Below are 20,414 nucleotides of genomic sequence, written 5' to 3'. Positions count from 1 at the left end.
AGGGAACAGGAACTGTGGAGAGTCAATGGAGGAGATGGTTGGTATCCTTTATATATGAGGATGGTTGCAGGTAATAGCCGGAAGGTGTTGGTCTATGAAAGCAGAGATTCCCTCAGTGGGGGCATAGTAACAGGCCACAATGGGGCATCCCGTATGGTTGGGTCTATGGACTTTAGGAAGTATATATAAGGTAGGGTGCAAGGAATGGTAGCGGTGAGGATAGAGATGCGCTCTGGGTAGAGATTCTGGGATGGGCCTAAGGATTTGAGGAGGGACTAGAGATCAAATGGTTCAAATGGCTCTGAGCACTATGGGACTTAACTGCTGAGGTCATCAGTCCCCTAGAACTTAGAACTACTTAAACCTAACTAACCTAAGGACATCACACACATCCATGCCTGAGGCAGGATTCAAACCTGCGACCATAGTGGTCGTGCAGTTCCAGACTGTAGCGCCTAGAACCGCTCGGCCACACCGGCCGGTGACTAGAGATCCTGCTGCATTTCTGGAATGAGGTAACTGTGGCAGTGTTTGTAGAGGGATGAAACAGGCAGCTGGTGGAATTGTTCTGCCAGATAATCCTTGTGGTTCAAAACAACAGTGGTGGAGGCTTTGTCAGCAGGTAGGGTTACTGGATTGGGATCAGTTTTTAGGTGGTTGATTGCAGACAGTTCTGCAGATGTAAGATTAGTTTGCATGTTGAGGGAGTTGGGGAATGGTGGCAAGGCAAGGTTAGAGGTTAAGAAATTCTGGAAAGTTAACAGGGGGTGGTTTGGGGGCAGTGGGGCTGAATCATGTTTGGATGGAGGAGTGAACAGAGGCAAGCAGGTTCCAATGTTGGTCTCTGCTTGAGTCTGATTGGTAGGGTAGGTGGCGAAGAAGTGTTTCCACTGTAGGTACTGAGAGAAGAAGAGAAGGCCTTTAACAAGTCCTACATGATTGAATTTGTGGATGGGGCAAAAGGTGAGGCCTTTGGAAAGGACTGATATTTCTGCGGGGCTAAGACTTTTGAAGGCAAGATTCATGACTGTGTTTTGGGTCTGTTTAGCTTCTGGGTTCTATGTGATGGTGGGAGGGAGTTTTGGAGGGTAGGGTAAGTGTAGTAGGTCCATGAGACAGAGGTTGTCAGCTATGAGGGGATGTAGGGGGGGGGGGGGAGTGGAGGTTATTATAGAGGTTGTGGACAGTGATAGTCCAAGGCAAGAGTACGAAGTGAGCAGATTGGACAATTTTTTGAGGTGAAGTTATGCATATTGCTTTAGTTCCTGGAGGGCAAGAGTTTCAATGTGTGTTATGGGATCTAAGAATTTGGGATTGCATAAGAAGAAAATTTTACAGCTGGAGGGAAGGTACTGCAAGGAGGTTTGTAACTGGGTGATATGGTTTTGTAGGACTTTGTTGGTGAGAGCTAAGAATTGGTGGAATCTGAACAGATGGAGGTCATTGTGGAAGGAAGGGTGCCAGTTAGAGATGGGTAATTTGATGAGTGAGGCCATTTGCGGGGATTCCATAACCCAAGCAACAAAGCAGGAACAGTATGTGGGACTGGGCTCTGGCTACCACCCATGATGGTGAAAAAATGAATAAAAATATGTAAATAATGTAGACTTATGTCCAAAAAGATTTGTAAAAATGGACTCAGATAAGTGGGAAAAAATACAAAAAGGAAGAAACGGGTGAAATAGCGGGAAGCATGATGGAATCTGAGGGAGTAGGCCGGTAGTGAAATGTGAAAACAGACTGAAGTTGGCGTGAAGTCACAATGAGATCAAATGACAAATAAACACATTTGTAACATGGGTTGCAGGTCTTTGGGTGGATAAGTGTCAAAAGGGAGACTGCAGAAGTGACTAGATTAGATGAAATTAGTACAGGTGAACTGGAATAGAGAGAGGAATGACTGGGGGGTGGGGAGGTGTTGTTAGGATGAGATATAAGTTCATGTGTCACAGGAAAGGTGCGGGAAATAATACGCTGAAATACGCGAGGATGACACAGGGAGAATGATCAATATGAAGCTATAGGATTAATGATATCGGTGGGTCTAACATGGGACATAAGATGATGCACAAACAATCAGTTTGGTATTGTAGCTGCTTATTGTGCACGGCTGAGATAGTTGACACAGTGTGGCTCATAACTAGAATGTGCAATGCGTTTTGTAAGGTGATAAGAGTAACACAGGAAAGAAGAGAGAGGACAGGCACTGAGTAGTAATGCATTAGAAAATGGTAACAAAGGAAAACAGCTCTGGTTTAGGATGGAAGAAAAGGCATCAGGCAAAATTCAAACAATCAAAAATCCAGGATGGAATGTAACAATATAATGAAAAGGGTAGTTGCTACTCACCATATAGTGGTGATGCTGAGCCGCAGAATGGAACAACAAAAAGACTGTCAGAAAGTTAGCTTTCGGCCAACAAGGCCTTTGTCAAAAACAGACAACACAACCACCGTCTCTGGAAGCTGGAGTCAGACTGCAAGCAGCAGGGCATGAGGGCAGAGGCAACCGGATGGTAGTAAGGAGGAGGCCAGGGCGAGGGGAGGGGGGAGGATGATTGGGGGGGGGGGGGAGGGAGGAATAGGTGTTCCCACCAACACCAGCATTTCTGAATTATGCAGGTGGGAACTCTCTCTGCAATACAGCCTACATTCCCATAATCTTTGTGGCCTCAACCTTCATTAGTCATTGTTCTTACCCCTGTAGCTTCTTCCCTGTTTCCATTCCAGCACTACACAGCTCTCAATTTCACCAACACAAAAAGTCTTTTTACTAACTGTGATCATATCTTCACTAGCTTTATAATGTGTGCCATTTGTGACATAAACATGCAATCCACCAAACTTTAAGGTACCAATAGTTTTACAGTAGCAACTTGCACATGCTTTGTACTTCAATGTCTCTACAGCTGTACTATATAAGGCACACCACAGTGCTGTTCAAAGACTGTAATTCAATTCAAGCTGCTGTACTTCATTTTTAATAAACTGTTTATTTTGATAACAAACAGATAATACTGTAATCCCATCTACTAGTAGTCCCCACCAGCACCACTGCAATGTGTGCTCAGTCAGCAACCATCTATACCCCTTCCAGCTCTGCAATGACTCATCATACAGCACTGCCAAGATGAGGCTGATAACACTGTCAGAACAACTCAGCTAGGCACTCTTTGGTGCTACCACTAAGGGGAACTGTCTTGCTCAGGTCACCAACTATGTTGCACAGTCCATCGCTGTCCAAGCTGTTCCCTTTCCTCCACCCCCAACTAACACTATCTGATCATCTTCCATGGATTTCTTACACAAACACTCTAAATCTGAATCACATGATTCAGCCGAGCATTGGGCTTGAAAATGTTGGTGTCCTGATACTCTTCCTGCAATTTCTCTTGTAACTGAGAGCCTACACTTCTACCAATACTGCCGCCTAGCAGCAGTACTGTCATCTCCTTAAAATTAGTGGTATTCATTGACTTCCTAATCATGGGCAGAGTCTCTCCTTTTCTGCAAACCCCCTCCCCCCCATCTCCCTCATTGTCTAACCTCCTGACTGCACCTTGCTGCCCCACTCTTTCACCCCCCACCCCTATCCTACTATCCCTCCCTCTCCCTGCCCCAGCCTCCTCCTTACCCCCAGCCAGTTGTCTTCCCCATAATGCCCTGCTGCTCACAGTGTGGCTCCTGCTGCCTGGACTGTGTGTGTGTGTGTGTGTGTGTGTGTGTGTGTGTGTGTGTGTGTGTGTGTGTGTGTGTGTGTGTGAGAGAGAGAGTTGCATTTGCGTGTGTGTGTGTGTGTGTGCATGTGCGTATGTTGTCTATTTTTGACAAAGGCATTGTTGGGCAAATGCTAACTTCTGACAGTCTTTTTGTTGTGCCTTTCTGCAACACAGCATCTCTGGGCTCATGCACGGAGTTAATATGAACCCAACTGACAAGCTTAGAGGATGTTCAGTGATCTGACATCATGAGCTCATAGTCTATAACGGCTTCCCTGTGAATTACACATATATTCTCTTTGAAATTCTACAACTAGAATTTAGAATTAAAAATAAACCTATGAATCATTCAGTAAATTAGGACTGTAGTATATGGGCCATATGCTGACTGCCTTGCTTCCAGCACAATGTCTTCACTCTGTGGGTTGCTTACCCTTGGCCCAAAGGCCAGAGACTATTTACAAATACTACCAGGGTATCATGCACTGTGGACGCAATACTGTGTACAAACAGTTGGTTCACTCACTGTTTGTTACAGGTTCCACCAGGGGACATCACCCACACTTCCAAAAAGTGCACCCATCAGAAAGCTGACAGCACTGGTATCAAGGGAACAAGTATGTCACATAGTCATGAACATAGTTCCACCTGCCAGATACTTAAGGCGAAGCACAACCTGCAGTGGCAGCACTCAACTGCTTATTCAGTCCTGGGCCAGGAGCCAGCTACACTCATAGCCCACAGCCCAGGCTGAGACCAGCCTGGATGCTCTACTCTACACCACGCCACCTCCGCACTGCTCTGCAGCAGTCCACACCACACGCCCTCCTGGAAGCCGCTCTACAGCCACTCAGGATGAGGTTTCCCTCAGAACTGGTATTACGACAGTGAACTTTGTTTCTGTTATTCTCAATGCTCACAAACAATCTTTTAGTTGCAATCTGTACCAAACTTTACTGTGAACATATGCCATGAGTAAAGCATTCTTAAGTTCAGCCAGGGAATCATCAGTTACTACAGAGTGCATCACCCACAGTGAGTCTTAACAGCGATGAGGTGGGTAAAACAAGGATTTAACAAGGGTGGCAGGAATATCACAATTAAAGAAACAGATGACACACATATATCAATAAAGATCCCAAACACATTCATACCAGACACTGCCAGGAGAATAATGACTAGGCTTTGAATTGGTTGATAGGCAAGTGCTTAAGCTAACCCTAATCTTGCAAGAACTCATATTGATCAATTCCAAACAAATAAAAACAACTTACAGGCCTCAGAAGTAGATATCAATTGGCTTTTACTGGATGAGGTTTCCTGTGTGAATTTCTGGGTATCCAGATGGATAATAAATGAATAAGACAAGCAAAATGCTCAGTTCTGTCTGTTTTACACTCGGAAACCTCTCTCCCTCTCTCTGTTGACCTGCAGACAGGATCAGTTGCATACTTTTACACTAACACTCAGTTCTATCCTGTGCCATAATCTTCTGGAATATTGCAACTAAAGTAAAAAAAGTATTTATCCTACACAAGTGTGTAACAGCAATATCATGTAAAGTTGGTAACCAAAACTCTTGAAGAAGCCTCTTCAGGTACCTAAGGATTCTTACATGTATTTTCAAAACATATACTACTGGTAAATAACAACAGTGAATTTACAATGAACTCAGCAATTCATAATGACAATACTATGAGTTGAAATAATTTACGTACATATAATTTACAGTTGTCAATGTGTAACTCAACTCGTACCACATACCTGATACTTCTATTTCACAATGTGTGAGTGAATGAATGAATGATGATCAAAATATGTTATATTACTAATGCAACAGATCTGGGGCAAAGTCAATGCACTACTGTTTATCTGTTCCCTACTATACAAAATTTTTAAATTGGCTTTTCAGAATGGTAACTTCCAATAAAGTGAAAGACCATACAATTTGTATTTAGAGACTTTTATCATGGACCTGTAGTGCTTACTGATCGTGGAATACCTACTGCTCAACAAACAACCTTACCTCTTTCACTTCCTTCAGTAGCTTGCACAGTTAATTCACATAACTGTCTGGTAGCTATTTGCTAGATGACACGTTATACAGTAAACATTATCCACTGTCTCACATACACACCAATAATTTCATCATATTGTCGGGAGAGGAGCCTCACGATGGTGTAAGAGTGGGAAATGTGCAACAGACTCTGCCCACGATTAGGAAAGCTATGAATACCACTAATTTTAAGGAGATGACAGTACTGCTGCTAGGCAGCAGTCATGGTAGAATTGTAGGCTCTCAGTTACAAGAGAAATCAGAGGAAGAGTATCAGGTCACCAATGTTTTCAAGCCCAGTGCTGGGCTGAATCAGGTGATTGAGGTTTAGGGTGTTTGTGTAAAAAATCCATGGAAGATGATCAGATAATGTTAGTTGAGGGTGGGGGGAAGGGAAAAGCTTGGACAGCAATGGAGTGTGCAACATAGGTGGTGACCTGAGCAAGACAGTTCCCCGTACTGGTAGCACCAAAGTGTGCCTAGCTCAGCTGTTCTGACAGTGTTATCAGCCTCATCTTGGCAATGCCCTATGGTGAGTTAATGGAGAGCTGGAATGGTATAGATGGTTGCTGACTCAGTACACATTGCACTGGTGCTGGTGGGGACTATCAGTAGGTGGGTCTACGGTCTGCACCTCAAAAGGACTGAGATGGAGAGGTTAATGGAGCTAATTAGTGAGTATAGCAGGTTGGTATGGGGCCAGATGGCCAAATACCTGTCATAGTGTGAAGGACCAGACCCTTTTGTGTGTAGGACTACACCTTTTTTAGGACTAATCATGAGAACAGTTTCCCTTCCCTTAAAAGTGTTTCAATCTGTTTAGAGATTTCTTCGCTGTGTACACGGAAGATAGACTGCACCATACCAGAGTACACACTCACAGTTACAGGATTATCAGAGAGGGAAGGAAATCATAAGGACAAACACAACCAAAATTTGCTCAGAATTATATTCTTCATCAAACAAGGATTTTATTAAAAATTAAGTACACCAGTTTGAAGTTGAATTGAAGTCTTTGAAGAGCACAGTGGTACGCCTTATAGAGCACAGCTCTAGAGAAACTGAAGTACAACATATAGTGCTATCATCACAAGTACGTGCAAGTTGCTACTGTAGGGCTACTGGTACCTTAAAGGATGGGGGATTATGTATGTATGTCACAAATGGCTCACATTTTAAAGCTAGTGAAGATCTGATCACAATTAGTGATGGCTAGGTTGGGGAGTAAAGGGACCAAACTCCAGGGTTAACAGTCCAGACACAAATAGTGTAGATACAGGTTTGGAATTTGCAGCTGTTGAATTAACAAAGCTAGAAATCCACGAAAAAGTTAATCATTCTGTGCTTGTACCACTCACCTAGTGGTACTGTGTACTTTCTTCAACTAATTAACTGAAGTACAGGCTCAGCCCTCAAATGAATTTAGTAATAACTTTCTAAATATGTGAAAATATATGGCTTGGCACAAATTATAAAAACTGATACTAGGCTATCAAAAAGTTCATTGTCAGTCTTAGACCATGTATTGACAAACATTGACAGGGAAAATTGTAAAGTATTTATATAGGAGCTTGGCCTTTCTGATCATTACTGTTAGATAATAAAGCTAAGGATATGTCTGGTAAAATGCACAAAACTACAGGCCCATAAAAGGAGTGTCTCGGAACACACAATACGTATTTTTTCTAGGGCACTGGCAAATCAAATCAGGGATCAACTGTTTATGACAAAATAATGCATAATGCAGAAAATAAAAAAAAACATGAAACTGGAAACAAGTATAATAACATGCAAATGGAAGACCAAACAGAAAATCCTCAGGAAGTGGCAAGTTTTGTAAACGACCATGAGCTTGAAGGCAATAAGACAATACAGAATTTAAAAAGATAAAGAAGTCAGCAGGAACAAATGATGTTCCAGTCTCTGCTCTGAAGGAGTGCATAGGCAGTGTACAAACCCATTAACAAACGTAATAAATGAGTCCTTTACCTCATGTATTTTTTTCTTAGTTCTCTAGGCATGCACCAACTGTTACCTTATTAAAGAAAGGTAATGCAAAGAGTATAGGCTCAGCACTGTCAGTATTCTAAAAATGATTACATTAATAATGAAAGATAGATTAATGAGTCAACTGAAAAAATATTAAATAAAGGTTTGTTTCTGAAGTAGAAGCATAATAGTGGCCATTACACAGTTCACAAAAGTGGTGGTTGATGTTCTTAACAAAAATGCCTATGTTACAGGCATATTCTTAGTCTTAGTATCCGTATTTTATTCGTCTCATGACATACATTTTACAGATCATCTGATCGTATTGTACAAGAGAGATGTCACTTCTTTGCTTTTGGTGTACACAGTTACACAATTTTCTAACACTAATTTTACCAGCACATCTTTATGTTTAACACAATAATATTATTAAATTGTTTTTCTCGTAATATACCAATACATAAAACGCAGTAGGTGAATATGGATTGGGGCTAAGAAATGCAAGAGGAAGCCGCCTGGTAGAATTTTGCACAGAGCATAACTTAATCATAGCTTGGTTCAAGAATCATGAAAGAAGGTTGTATACATGGAAGAACCCTGGCGATACTAGAAGGTTTCAGATAGATTATATAATGGTAAGACAGAGATTTAGGAACCAGATTTTAAATTGTAAGACATTTCCAGGGGCAGATGTGGACTCTGACCACAATCTATTGGTTATGAACTGTAGATTAAAACTGAAGAAACTGCAAAAAGGTGGGAATTTAAGGAGATGGGATATGGATAAACTGAAAGAACCAGAGGTTGTACAGAGTTTCAGGGAGAGCATAAGGGAACAATTGACAGGAATGGGGGAAAGAAATACAGTAGAAGAAGAATGGGTAGCTCTGAGGAATGAAATAGTGAAGGCAGCAGAGGATCAAGTTGGTAAAAAGACGAGGGCTAGTAGAAATCCTTGGATAACAGAAGAGATACTGAATTTAATTGATGAAAGGAGAAAATACAAAAATGCAGCAAGTGAAGCAGGCAAAAAGGATTACAAATGTCTCAAAAATGAAATCGACAGGAAGTGCAAAATGGCTAAGCAGGGATGGCTAAACGACAAATGTAAGGAGGCTTATCTCACGAGAGGTAAGATAGATACTGCTTACAGGAAAATTAAAGAGACCTTTGGAGAAAAGAGAACCACTTGCATGAATATCAAAAGCTCAGATGGAAACCCAGTTCCAAGCAAAGATGGAAAGCAGAAAGGTGGAAGGAGTATATAGAGGGTCTATACAGGGGCGATGTTCTTGAGGACAATATTATGGAAATGGAAGAGGGGGTAGATGAAGATAAAATGGGAGATATGATACTGCGTGAAAAGTTTGACTGAGCACTGAAAGACCTAAGTCAAAACAAGACTCCGGGAGTAGACAACATTCCATTAGAACTACTGACAGCCTTGGGAGAGCCAGTCCTGACAAAACTCTACCATCTGGTGAGCAAGATGTATGAGACAGGCGAAATTCCTTCAGACTTCAAGAAGAATATAATAATTCCAATCCCAAAGAAAGCAGGTGTTGACAGATGTGAAAATTACCGAACTATCAGTTTAATAAGTCACAGCTGCAAAATACTAATGCAAATTCTGTACAGACGAATGGAAAAACTGGTAGAAGCTGACCTCGGGGAAGGTCAGTTTGGATTCTGTAGGATTGTTGGAACACGTGAGGCAATACTGACCCTATGACTTATCTTAGGAAATAAATTAAGGAAAGGCAAACCTACGTTTCTAGCATTTGTAGACTAAGATAAAGCTTTTGACAATGTTGACAGGAATACTCTCTTTCAAATTCTGAAGGTGGCAGGGGTAAAATACAGGGAGCAAAAGGCTATTTACAATTTGTACAGAAACCAGATGGCAGTTATAAGAGTCGAGGGACATGAAAGGGAAGCAGTGGTTGGGAAGGGAGTGAGACAGGGTTGTAGCCTCTCCCCGATGTTATTCAATCTGTGTATTGAGCAAGCAGTAAAGGAAACAAAAGAAAAGTTCGGAGTAGGTATTAAAATCCATGGAAAAGAAATAAAAACTTTGAGATTTGCCAATGACATTGTAATTCTGTCAGAGACAGCAAAGGAATTGGAAGAGCAGTTGAACGGAATGGACAGTGTCTTGAAAGGAGGGTATAAGATGAACATCAACAAAAGCAAAACGAGGATAATGTAATGTAGTCGAATTAAGTCAGGTGATGCTGAGGGAATTAGATTAGGAAATGAGACACTTAAAGTAGTGAAGGAGTTTTGCTATTTGGGGAGCAAAATAACTGATGATGGTCAAAGTAGAGAGGATATAAAATGTAGACTGGCAATGGCAAGGAAAGCGTTTCTGAAGAAGAGAAATTTGTTAACATCGAGTATAGATTTAAGAGAAAGGAAGTCTTTTCTGGAAGTATTTTATGGAGTGTAGCCATGTATGGAAGTGAAATATGGACGATAAATAGTTTAGACAAGAAGAGAATAGAAGCTATTGAAATGTGGTGGTACAGAAGAATGCTGAAGATCAGATGGGTAGATCACATAACTAATGAGGAGGTATTAAATAGGATTGGGGAGAAGAGGAGTTTGTGGCACAACTTGACTAGAAGAAGGGATCGGTTGGTAGGACATGTTCTGAGGCATCAAGGGATCACCAATTTAGTACTGGAGGGCAGTGTGGAGGGTAAAAATCATAGAGGGAGACCAAGAGATGAATACACTAAGCAGATTCAGAAGGATGTAGGCTGCAGTAGGTACTGGGAGATGAAGAAGCTTGCACAGGATAGAGTAGCATGGAGAACTGCATCAAACCAGTCTCAGGACTGAAGACCACAACAACAACAACCAATACATAGTATCTAAATTTTCCAGGCCTTATTTCATAGGTACAATATTATACACAACATTATGATATCAAATTCTCACATTGTTAAAACGATCATCTCATCACTCATGAATTCCTCAGCTTCGAGTAACAGCATTTTTCCACCAGGAGATCCTGTAGTTTTTGCTTCAGTGAACTCATCTCCATGCTCAGTACATCTCTACCCTTGAGTTTATTGTAGACTTCAAATTCCCATGTACATTTGTGTCTGTTGGGAGAGTGCTAAGTGATGTGGGGGAAGCATGAAATTTTCTTTCAGTGTTGTACATATGTTTGAAATGGTTTTCTTCGGTTAACTCAGAAGTACTGTGTCTTGTCCAACGCTTTCAACCCTGTTGACTATACAACTCTGCCAAACAAAACTAGAAGCAATAGGAGTAAGAGGAATAGCAAGTGAATGGTTCCAGTCTTAGCTGGAAAACAGAGTCAAACACATTCACATGTATGCTCATGATAAATTTTTAATAAAACAATTGTTGGAAAAATGGTTTTTCTGGGGTAGAATGGCGCAACTCTGTACTTAATGTATATAAATGACTTTACACACAGCATAAGACATGGAGAAAAAGTTATCAGCACCGATTACAGCAACATCACACTCACTGATAACTCCTAATAGAGAAAGTAAATGAAACTGTCCAGGATTTTTCCAGTTGGACAGTATGTAATAAATTAACAAAGAACCTAAATAAACTAAATAGCATACATTTCAGTAAAAAAGGAAGAACAACTCAGTCATATTAAGCACAGACAATAAAACTTAGATTGTGTTACAAAACATTTTTGGAATGAATAAAAAGGTTTTTGGTATGAATATTGATTGTCAGTTAATATGGAATGAACACACAAAGACACTGGCAAAAAGAATGTCATCAGCACATTATGCTCTTCAAGTCCTACCATCAAATTTGTAACAGCCAATGTCTTGTGGTGATGCATGATTCCTATTACCACTCAATTTTTAACTAAGTAATTCTTTTCTGGAGAGCAGAGGCTCAAATCATGGACATAATTTTCAACTTTTAGAACTGCACCATAAGAATAACTGAAAGTAGTGATTGGGGTTCATTGTAAAGAACTATTTTAAAAATTTGTATCCTTACTGTACCAAGTCAGCATACGTACCAATCTGTTGTGTATATCAGTATTTCACAAACAGCTCTATAGACCGTTTATTATTTATTTATCCACAGGCCATTTAGCACAACAATATCAGACATGCAAGATACACTGTAGAAATTATATATACGGGATGAATCACCTAAAAGTTGCACTGCAAATATTGTGGAAATGGAAAGTGCTATTGTATCCAGTTTTCATAGAATGAGTTGGTAGTCAGAGGCTCGCAGTGTTAGTCCTTAATCTTAATTGAAATAATACTTCGAAAGTGTATTTTTTTGTGCAAACATAAACATTTTTAAATGGAACAATGCCTACTGTCATTAACAACCTAAAAGTTGGGTAAATTAGAATGTCAGTGGTGTTTGTTGCAGGATTCCAGTGCAAGTCATTTATGAGACAGCGTATTGTAAAAAGTTTCCATAGCAACACTTGTTTGTGCCATTTAACTTACGAAGTAGCTAGGTACAATGTTGTTATGTTTGCTTACAGTGTGGTTGTGCATTTCTTAAGTACAATGCGAATTGCTAGTCAGTTACTGTGTGACTGTCGAAGCAGTAGGTCATGAGTGGATGATGGGATTTAACAAAGCTGACATGCTCATTGTGTGTGGAGAGTGTAGGAAGACTGCAGTTTGTTCTTGTACGGTACATGTGGCATATATCTCAAGAGATGTCAACCATCTTGACAATTATTTATCAACCTCTTCAACCAATTATGTGAAAATTGAAGTGTAACACCTAGACAATGTAGCAGAAGGAAACAGATGTGACAGAAGAGTGGGAAATTAATGTTCTAGTTGCTGTTGCAGTTGATCTGCATGTTAGCTCCATGCAAGTGCATGAGGAAGTGGCGTGAGTCACGCAAGTGTCCTACGCATTCTCCATCCACATAGGTTCCATCGCTATCACATCTCTCTCCATCAAGAGCTGCATGGAAATGATTACAAGAATTGTGTTAACTTCTGTACATGAGTATTAAGACAGGATATTCCAGATGTATCATATATATTGTTTAGTGATGAAGCCACATTTACCAAACATGGCCAGGTAAATCACCAAAACATGCACTATTGGTCTATTGGCTTTTTTGGATGGAACATCAGTGCCCATGGAGTTCAAATTAGTGGTCTGGGATAGCAAACCATCAGCTCATTGGCCCATTTTTCATAGACAGAACACTGAATGTGCACAAGTTTCACAGCCTCCCTAACAGATGATCTTTCAAGGATGCTAGAAAACGTTCCTCTGCAGACTAGGAGGAGCTTGTGGTACCTACATGATGGCTTTCCAATCCATAATGCACAAAGTACTACAGCATGTCTTCATGAATTGTTTCCAAAATGTTGGGATGGACATAGAGAATCTGTACTTTGGCTGACCTGTTCCCCAGACTGATGCCTGTAGACTTTCTGTAGGGAAAGCTGAAAGATGCTGCCCACAAGGACATACCAACTACGTCCAATGATATACAATGATGTATTACTGCAAAATGCTTGGACATTTCCACTGAAATGCTAGTAAATGTGCAGCAGCGTTCCATACCATACTGGAAGCATGTGTTGTTTGAACACAACTTGTGATGGTCAATTGTCTTATTACTGGTCACAGTTCACTTTAATAGTGTATCCACTGGTGTTGCTCTTTAGTGTGCTATCACAGGTATTGAACAGGTGTCAGTATGGGAACTTTTCAAAATACAATATCTCATAAACAACTCACATAGAATCCTGCAACAAACACCACTGACATTCTAATTTACACTACTTTGAGTCTGTTAATGCCAACAGGCATTGCTCCAAGGACACAGGAATTGTTCAATTTAAAAAGTGTATGTTTACATAAAAAAAAACACTTTCTAAATATTATTACAATCTGCTGATTGGCTAACAATACAGGTTCCTGACTACCAACCCACTGTGGAAAAACTGCACATGAATAGCACTTTCCATTCCCGCAGTAATTGCAGAGCACGTTTTAAATGATTCACTACATATGTTAACAAAGTAGGATAGGATTAGATGAGAATAGGCACAGGGCAGGAAGTCAGCCACAGCCTAATCAAAGGAGCCATCCCAGCATTCACCTTAGAAACTTGGGGAAACCATATAAGACCCAAGTCAGGATGGCCATATAGGGAATAAACGCTGGTTCTCCTGAATGCAAGTCCAGAACATTAAGACCAGTGTAGCCATCTCGCTCGGTACATGATTGGAAGGGGAATCACATGTTCGTAGTCCTGGGACAAGAGCCAATTTAGACTTGTATTTATCAAGGAAAAATAAACAACAAACTCAAAAAGGCATTTTCTATCAGGAAGTAAAATTGTTTAATGAACAGCCCAAGAATATGACAAAATGAAAATACATCTATTTAAAAAGGCACCTAAAACATACTTCATAAACAATGCATACTACACAATTAAAGATTACTTACAGGACTCAGATTCTGGTTAATAACAAAATAGGACAACTACAACACCCTCTGTATTAGAATGCAGAATCAAAATATACTACTTTTATAAGAAAATGATGTGCTAATGATATGTAGTGCATGATACTAATGTCTTATTCTCCTGCAATCAGCATTTCATTCATAAAGGGGATGTTGGCTTACTAGTTTCCTAGATGGTCTGAAGGAAGGATGTGGCGATTTGCTTGGGGTATAATAGGATGTTTATGGACTTTTAGTCAAATTTATGAATGAAATGAAGGGACTGCATGGGGTATAGCACATATTTGTGGTCCTGGAGCCACTAGCGGATGCGTATAATGTGTGCAGTGATGGTGTGGGGAGATGGTATCAGACAGTGGAACTATCTTTTTAATTTTTTTTATACATTATAAGTTATTTTGGACAAATTGTTTATAATCTAAACCATATTGTACAATAAGGACCTACTAAATGAGGTAGTGCAGGTGTCAAAACACTGACCTCATATTCAAGAGGCTGTAGTTTGCTCTGTTCAACCATCCTGTTTAGTTTTTCTGTGGGTTTCTTAAACCATTTCAGGCAGATACCAGTATGATACCTTCAGCAGTACCCACAACTGGCCCCTGTAATATCTTTATAAAAACATCCTTATATATTCTATGTATGTATATCTTTGAATTGTTTATTACTATTGTATTATGATGACACTGTATTATGATGAAACATGTTCAGTATTACAATGAAACATGTGCAGGCGTTAAAAAGAACAGCTTTTAGTGTAACAGGAGGACGAAGTATCATAATATTGTTTTCCTGTTATGAATGTTGGATATGACACAGTAGTGGAAAGCGTGAAAAATCATCTTGTTGAACAAAGTTAGATGGTTCGAGATTTCTGCTGGGATCAGTTGACAGGTTTGTCTTCATAGCATGTTTTTGATAGTATGGATGAAGCATGAGATGCCAGCGAGAGAGAGGGGGCGCAAGTGGGCAAGGAGAAGTGGCTCTTTACATGCAGAAGGGTTGGAAGCATAACAACTAGCGAGTGGGTGGCTTTGGTGTGGCTGCTGGGAGGAGGGGAGTATGTGTGTGTGAAGGCAGGCACATGCTCACACTTTTGCTAGTTCGGAGGAAGAAGACAGCACGCAATGGTAGCTGTCTTGTGTAGAATGATGGTATGTCGCTTTTGGAACTTCTGAAACTTTTGGTCATTGAAAACGAGGGCACTGATTTCAGTTTTACCCAATGAAGGATCTTATTCTAGAACCTTGTAGACCTGTGTTGTGAAGCTAAGTTGATTTGGTTTGGTGGAAATAAGGCACGAACAGTAACCTGCTGTATTGGTCGAAAAGGACCTGTTATTCTGGTAGTCAGCTTGAGAAGTGTGGTATGAGTTGTACGAAGGCACGGCCAGTACAAGGATTGGGTAGATTTTAAGTAATTTTAAGTAAGGTTAGTCTGTACATGGTACTTTGATAAAAGGTTGTCTTTTCTGTTATTGTAACATATCATTGTGAATGGTTATATAATACATTGGAATTTTTCTTGTTTGAGGACTGTGAGATGATCCCTGAATGAATGAATAAACACATAAATAAATCAGACTGGTATACAGCTTTTGCATATGTAACAAATGGAAAACCAGCTCCATGAAATACTTGACCTATACTCTGAGTATGCGAAACTCAGAGTATAGGAAACTAAGTTCTTCACAGTTTAATCCATCACTACCCAAACAGTATATTTCAGGTGTTCCTACGAATGTGCAACAATTGCACTGCCATTCCCTCATGCTGAAATTAGGTGAAATTATAAGCTATCCTTAGCAAATCTTCCAGGAAGTGTGGAACTGCATGTCAAGTAGACATTTTAAAGAGATCTCAATTCAGTCTCATGAATTATACCATTTCAATCTTGCTTTCTAAGTTATTTAGCCATCATCTCCCTTTCATATTTTAGTTTCTGAGGTAGTCAGTACCTGAGGAAACACCTGCATTTACAAAATAATAATTCCTCCAGTCTCAGCCTCTGGCAATGTTTGGTTCACATATACAAATTAGACAAGCAAATGCTTTGAATCAGATTCTATATTACTGTGGTAACACAATAAAAACTGAGTATCTGTAGGAGCAGTTATTTAAGCCTGAAGTTAACTAGACATAATTTAAGAAAACAATGACAAAAATGATTGGTAATTATCATACCTTGTCACAGTAGGACTAAATTTCTCATCTTGATCTGGCTTACGGTGTGTAACCCTGGCATTGCTGATTTCAACTATGGAAAATAAGTCAAAGGTGCTAGTTAAGTAACAAAAACACACAATAGTTGAACTATGGTATGTTACACAAATATTTTCATAAATAAGCGGATAATTACAAATTGTTAAGTACTTAGTGATCACATACCAACATCACCAATGTTGTAGTTCTCCATTTCTGTCTCAATGAAATGTAATGACCCCCAACAGTTAACATTTATAAAATCGTATGGTGAATCTCTTATTGTGAAACTGCACACGCCTCTTTCTTCTGAAGAACCGACTGTATGATTTAAGTAAACAAAAAAGGTACTACATTAATCATGCCATTTCACTACAAGTGATGAAAACAGATAAATATTCTGAAAATGAACAGGCTACCTCGACTTTGTATTTTTCTTGGATTCTGCTTCGCTATTATTATTCCAACTACAAAGTAATTACTTGTCCCGGGTCCTAAGGCTTCAATTGGTAATCTTTTAATGCCAGCACCTGATGCCATCTTATAACTGTTTAAAAGCAATAAGCGATCTTTTCATTATTTGGAGTTGGTGTTACACTGCAGTAAGTCAGATAGATAAAAGACATCATTCACTCCACACTATTGCTAACTTAAAAATTACGAGTAAAGGCGTACTGTACAGTGAATAAAAAGGAGTTTCTGTAACAGTCATCATTTAAATTAGTTATTGTCAGTGACTGGCAATTATTTGTACATCACAAAGTTTTCAATGCATATAAATTGCTATTACTAAAGGATGTAATATCAATATCTGTAAACTTGGTTTCACGCCCTCCTTAAACTACTGATCAGCGTCATCGTGATGGTAATTTGGCGTCTACAGTGGCCTATATGTTAGACCATTTACTTTGTCAAACGAATAACGAGTTCTAAATGGATGAATCAGTGCAACTCAAGCAAACTATCTGCATACAAACTGATAATTATGCAACAAAAATTATGTATTTTTCTGATCAAGTACCTGCATATTACAGGTATCTCACACAAAAACTGAAAAACGAGCATGAGTCTTGCCTTAAACTGACAATCAAGGTCCAAAACAATTGTAAATATAGTTTTTTAAGAAATGAAAGTAGCTACAAATACAAATGATGGTATCATATTCAATTTACCACAGCTAAAAACAGTTCTTGATATTTCTGGTTCGTTTTCTTTTAAACTCCGTTGCGAGTAATTTGGCAACGAAGTTACAACTCTATTTATCTACCGTCGATAATGCCTTACAAATATTTTATTTTCGAACATCAGTTTGAATTTAGCGCTTACGCCACCTTAGCACTACGTTGATCTCTCGCTTCCAATAACGACTAATACGGTTATCGATAGGATGTTTTGAGTAATAACGAACGGTAGCCTAACATTCGAAAGAATGCAAATGATAACTGGCATAACCGTTTCAAAATTTTCAATAACTGTAACGAAGATCTTCGATGTAAATTCGTAGAATTTCACTAAGTAATTCCGTTTCAGCATATGCCTTGGAGTTTAAAAAGCAAATATTCATACTGTGTAAGAATATAACTTGCGGAATTCAATTCGGGATTTTCCCAAGTCATAGACGCAAAGTTACTGTGCACTTATCGTCTATAAATGAGTAAATGTAATGTTAATTCATGTTGTGTTAGAGGGTATGCCTTCAGCAGTACACAAGTACACACTTGCGTCTCGTGTATGATATGCATATGATATGTCAGTACAAATATTTTTTGTGCTGTATCATTTTTGTTTTGTTTTCGGTGTTCTTTGGGCAGCGTGCAGTGGTTGCAGTTCGCTAGGAGACGCTATACGACACAACAAGTACGATATGGATCTTCAAAACCCGCGCTAAATGCTTAAGGGGAGCCTCAGATTAGGCAATGCTAAGCTTCACCATTGAAGATATAATCTAACAATAATTATGAAAAATATCTGCATATCATTTTAGTGTTAATAGTGTTACCCATTGTGTTTTATTGTATTGTTTTGATGCAAATAATAATAATATCGTACAATTTGCACATATGGTATTAGACAGGTCAGCATATATTTTTACAAGTAATTTTTACAACTATATTGTTACAATTTTAATTGTTTCTTGAAAGTTTTGTCCTATATTACAAGAAGGTAATAGCCATTATATTGTACTTTCACTTCTTCATACTTGAAGGAAGCATACACCACAGTCAGGTCTAAGTAGTAGTAGTAGTAGTAGCTTTATTCATCCAAAGATCTCTTTTTACAAGGACATAGGAAATGTCAAAGTATTTATAAGTTTAGATCAATTTAAAATAAGCTAATTCGTTTACACATATATTTACAGACTTCTAGTTAGAGACAATCATTAGATTTACTCCTGGTATACAATACTTTTTTACACATAACTTATTAAATACTGTAATGTCACACTGAGCACTCGTACCTCATTATCAGTCACCCCTATATTAATGTATTTTAGTTGTGATAAATGTTTTACTAAATGCTTAGATCTATTTGAAGTATGTGTTATCTCTACTCTTTGTACCCTATCTGCTAGATATGATCGAAACCAGTCATTAGCTATACCTCTTATTCCTAATACTTCTAATTCATTTAATAGAATCTTGTGGTCACTTGAATCAAACGCCTTAGAAAGATCTTTACCATGAGCATCAAGTACAACTTTTTGAATTCTACTATGGTTGACTCTGTATTTTTGCCACTTCAGAAAGCAAACTGTGATTTGCTTAAAAGATTGTATTTATTCAGTAACTCATTACTCTGTCTTTCATAATTGCTTCTATAATTTCTGAGAGTCCTGACAACAGGGAAATGGACAATGTCTTCTGCATTACCTTTCTTAAACTAAGGATTGGATTGGATTGTTTTGGGGGAAGAGACCAAACAGCGAGGTCATCGGTCTCATCAGATTAAGGAAGGACGGGAAAGGAAGTCGGCCGTGCCCTTTCAAAGGAACCATTCCAGCATTTGCCTGGAGCGATTTAGGGAAATCACGGAAAACCTAAATCAGGACGATCAGACACGGTATTGAACCGTTGTCCTACCGAATGCGAGTCCAGTGTGCTAACCACTGCGCCACCTTGCTTGGTTTAAACAAAGGTATAACTCTTGCCTGTTTTAACTACTCTGGAAATATCCCTGATGTGAAGGATTCATTTATTATATTTGTTAAGGGGCCTTGTATAATCCATATGCATTGTTTGATTACACACATTGGTACTTCATCTAAGCCACCTGACTGTTTATTTTTTAGAATTATTAAGAAATTTGTTAACATTTATTACTTTCTTGAAAAAAATCATTTACAATGTAAAAGTTTTGTTCCAAAAGAATTTTTTTTAAATTTATATGTGAAAATTCTTGTGATTTCTGTTTTTCACTTTCCACTATTGGGTTATTATGCATCCATATCGCAGCATGCATGACACTTTTTTGGTAACAAGTTGTTCTGGACTGAAAGGTCAGACTGCTGCCTTCTTTCATAGTTATGAATGTGTTCATTTAGTATTAATGGACCATCTTTGCTTAATAGATAGGTTTTAACAAATGATATACTACTCCAGATGTAAGAAGATGGCATTGGCATAATGCCAAGTTTCTTGATATGTTGCCTACATGATTCATTAAATCTCAAATTGCATATTATACATATTGCCTTATTTTGCATTTTAAAAATATCTCTGCTGCAGGGTGAGTTCCCCCAGAATATGATCCCAAACTGTAGTATGGAGTGAAAGTAAGAATAATATACTTGTGTAAAGACAAATTTTGTGACTGATTTGCTGAGTACCCTTAGAATATAACACACAGTTGACAATTTATTTGAAATATAATGGACATGTGTTTCATTTAAGATTTTCTTCGAGCCATATACCAAGAAACTCAATAGAGCTCGCGCTGGAGAGCTCTTGGTTGTTTAGCAAACCAGAGACTTCTCGTT

General features: G+C 39.0%; 1 protein-coding gene across 1 annotated transcript in view; it reads right to left on the bottom strand.

Annotated features, from left to right (window-relative positions):
- Window positions 1-16,978, bottom strand: part of LOC124606120 (meiosis-specific with OB domain-containing protein) — a 249,243-nt gene extending 232,265 nt beyond the window's left edge. Inside the window, exons 1-3 of the mRNA XM_047138084.1 lie at window positions 16,858-16,978; window positions 16,625-16,759; window positions 16,421-16,493 (exon numbers count right to left, since the gene is read on the bottom strand). Of these exons, the coding sequence (XP_046994040.1) occupies window positions 16,421-16,493; window positions 16,625-16,759; window positions 16,858-16,978 (329 nt within the window). The remainder of the gene's footprint in view (window positions 1-16,420; window positions 16,494-16,624; window positions 16,760-16,857) is intronic.
- Between the last annotated feature and the right edge of the window lie 3,436 nt (window positions 16,979-20,414).

The sequence above is a fragment of the Schistocerca americana genome, chromosome 3, assembly GCF_021461395.2.
Source record: "Schistocerca americana isolate TAMUIC-IGC-003095 chromosome 3, iqSchAmer2.1, whole genome shotgun sequence".
NCBI lineage: Eukaryota > Metazoa > Arthropoda > Insecta > Orthoptera > Acrididae > Schistocerca > Schistocerca americana.
The sequence above is the reverse complement of the archived record's forward strand: the minus strand, read 5'-3'. Positions and strand labels throughout refer to the sequence as shown.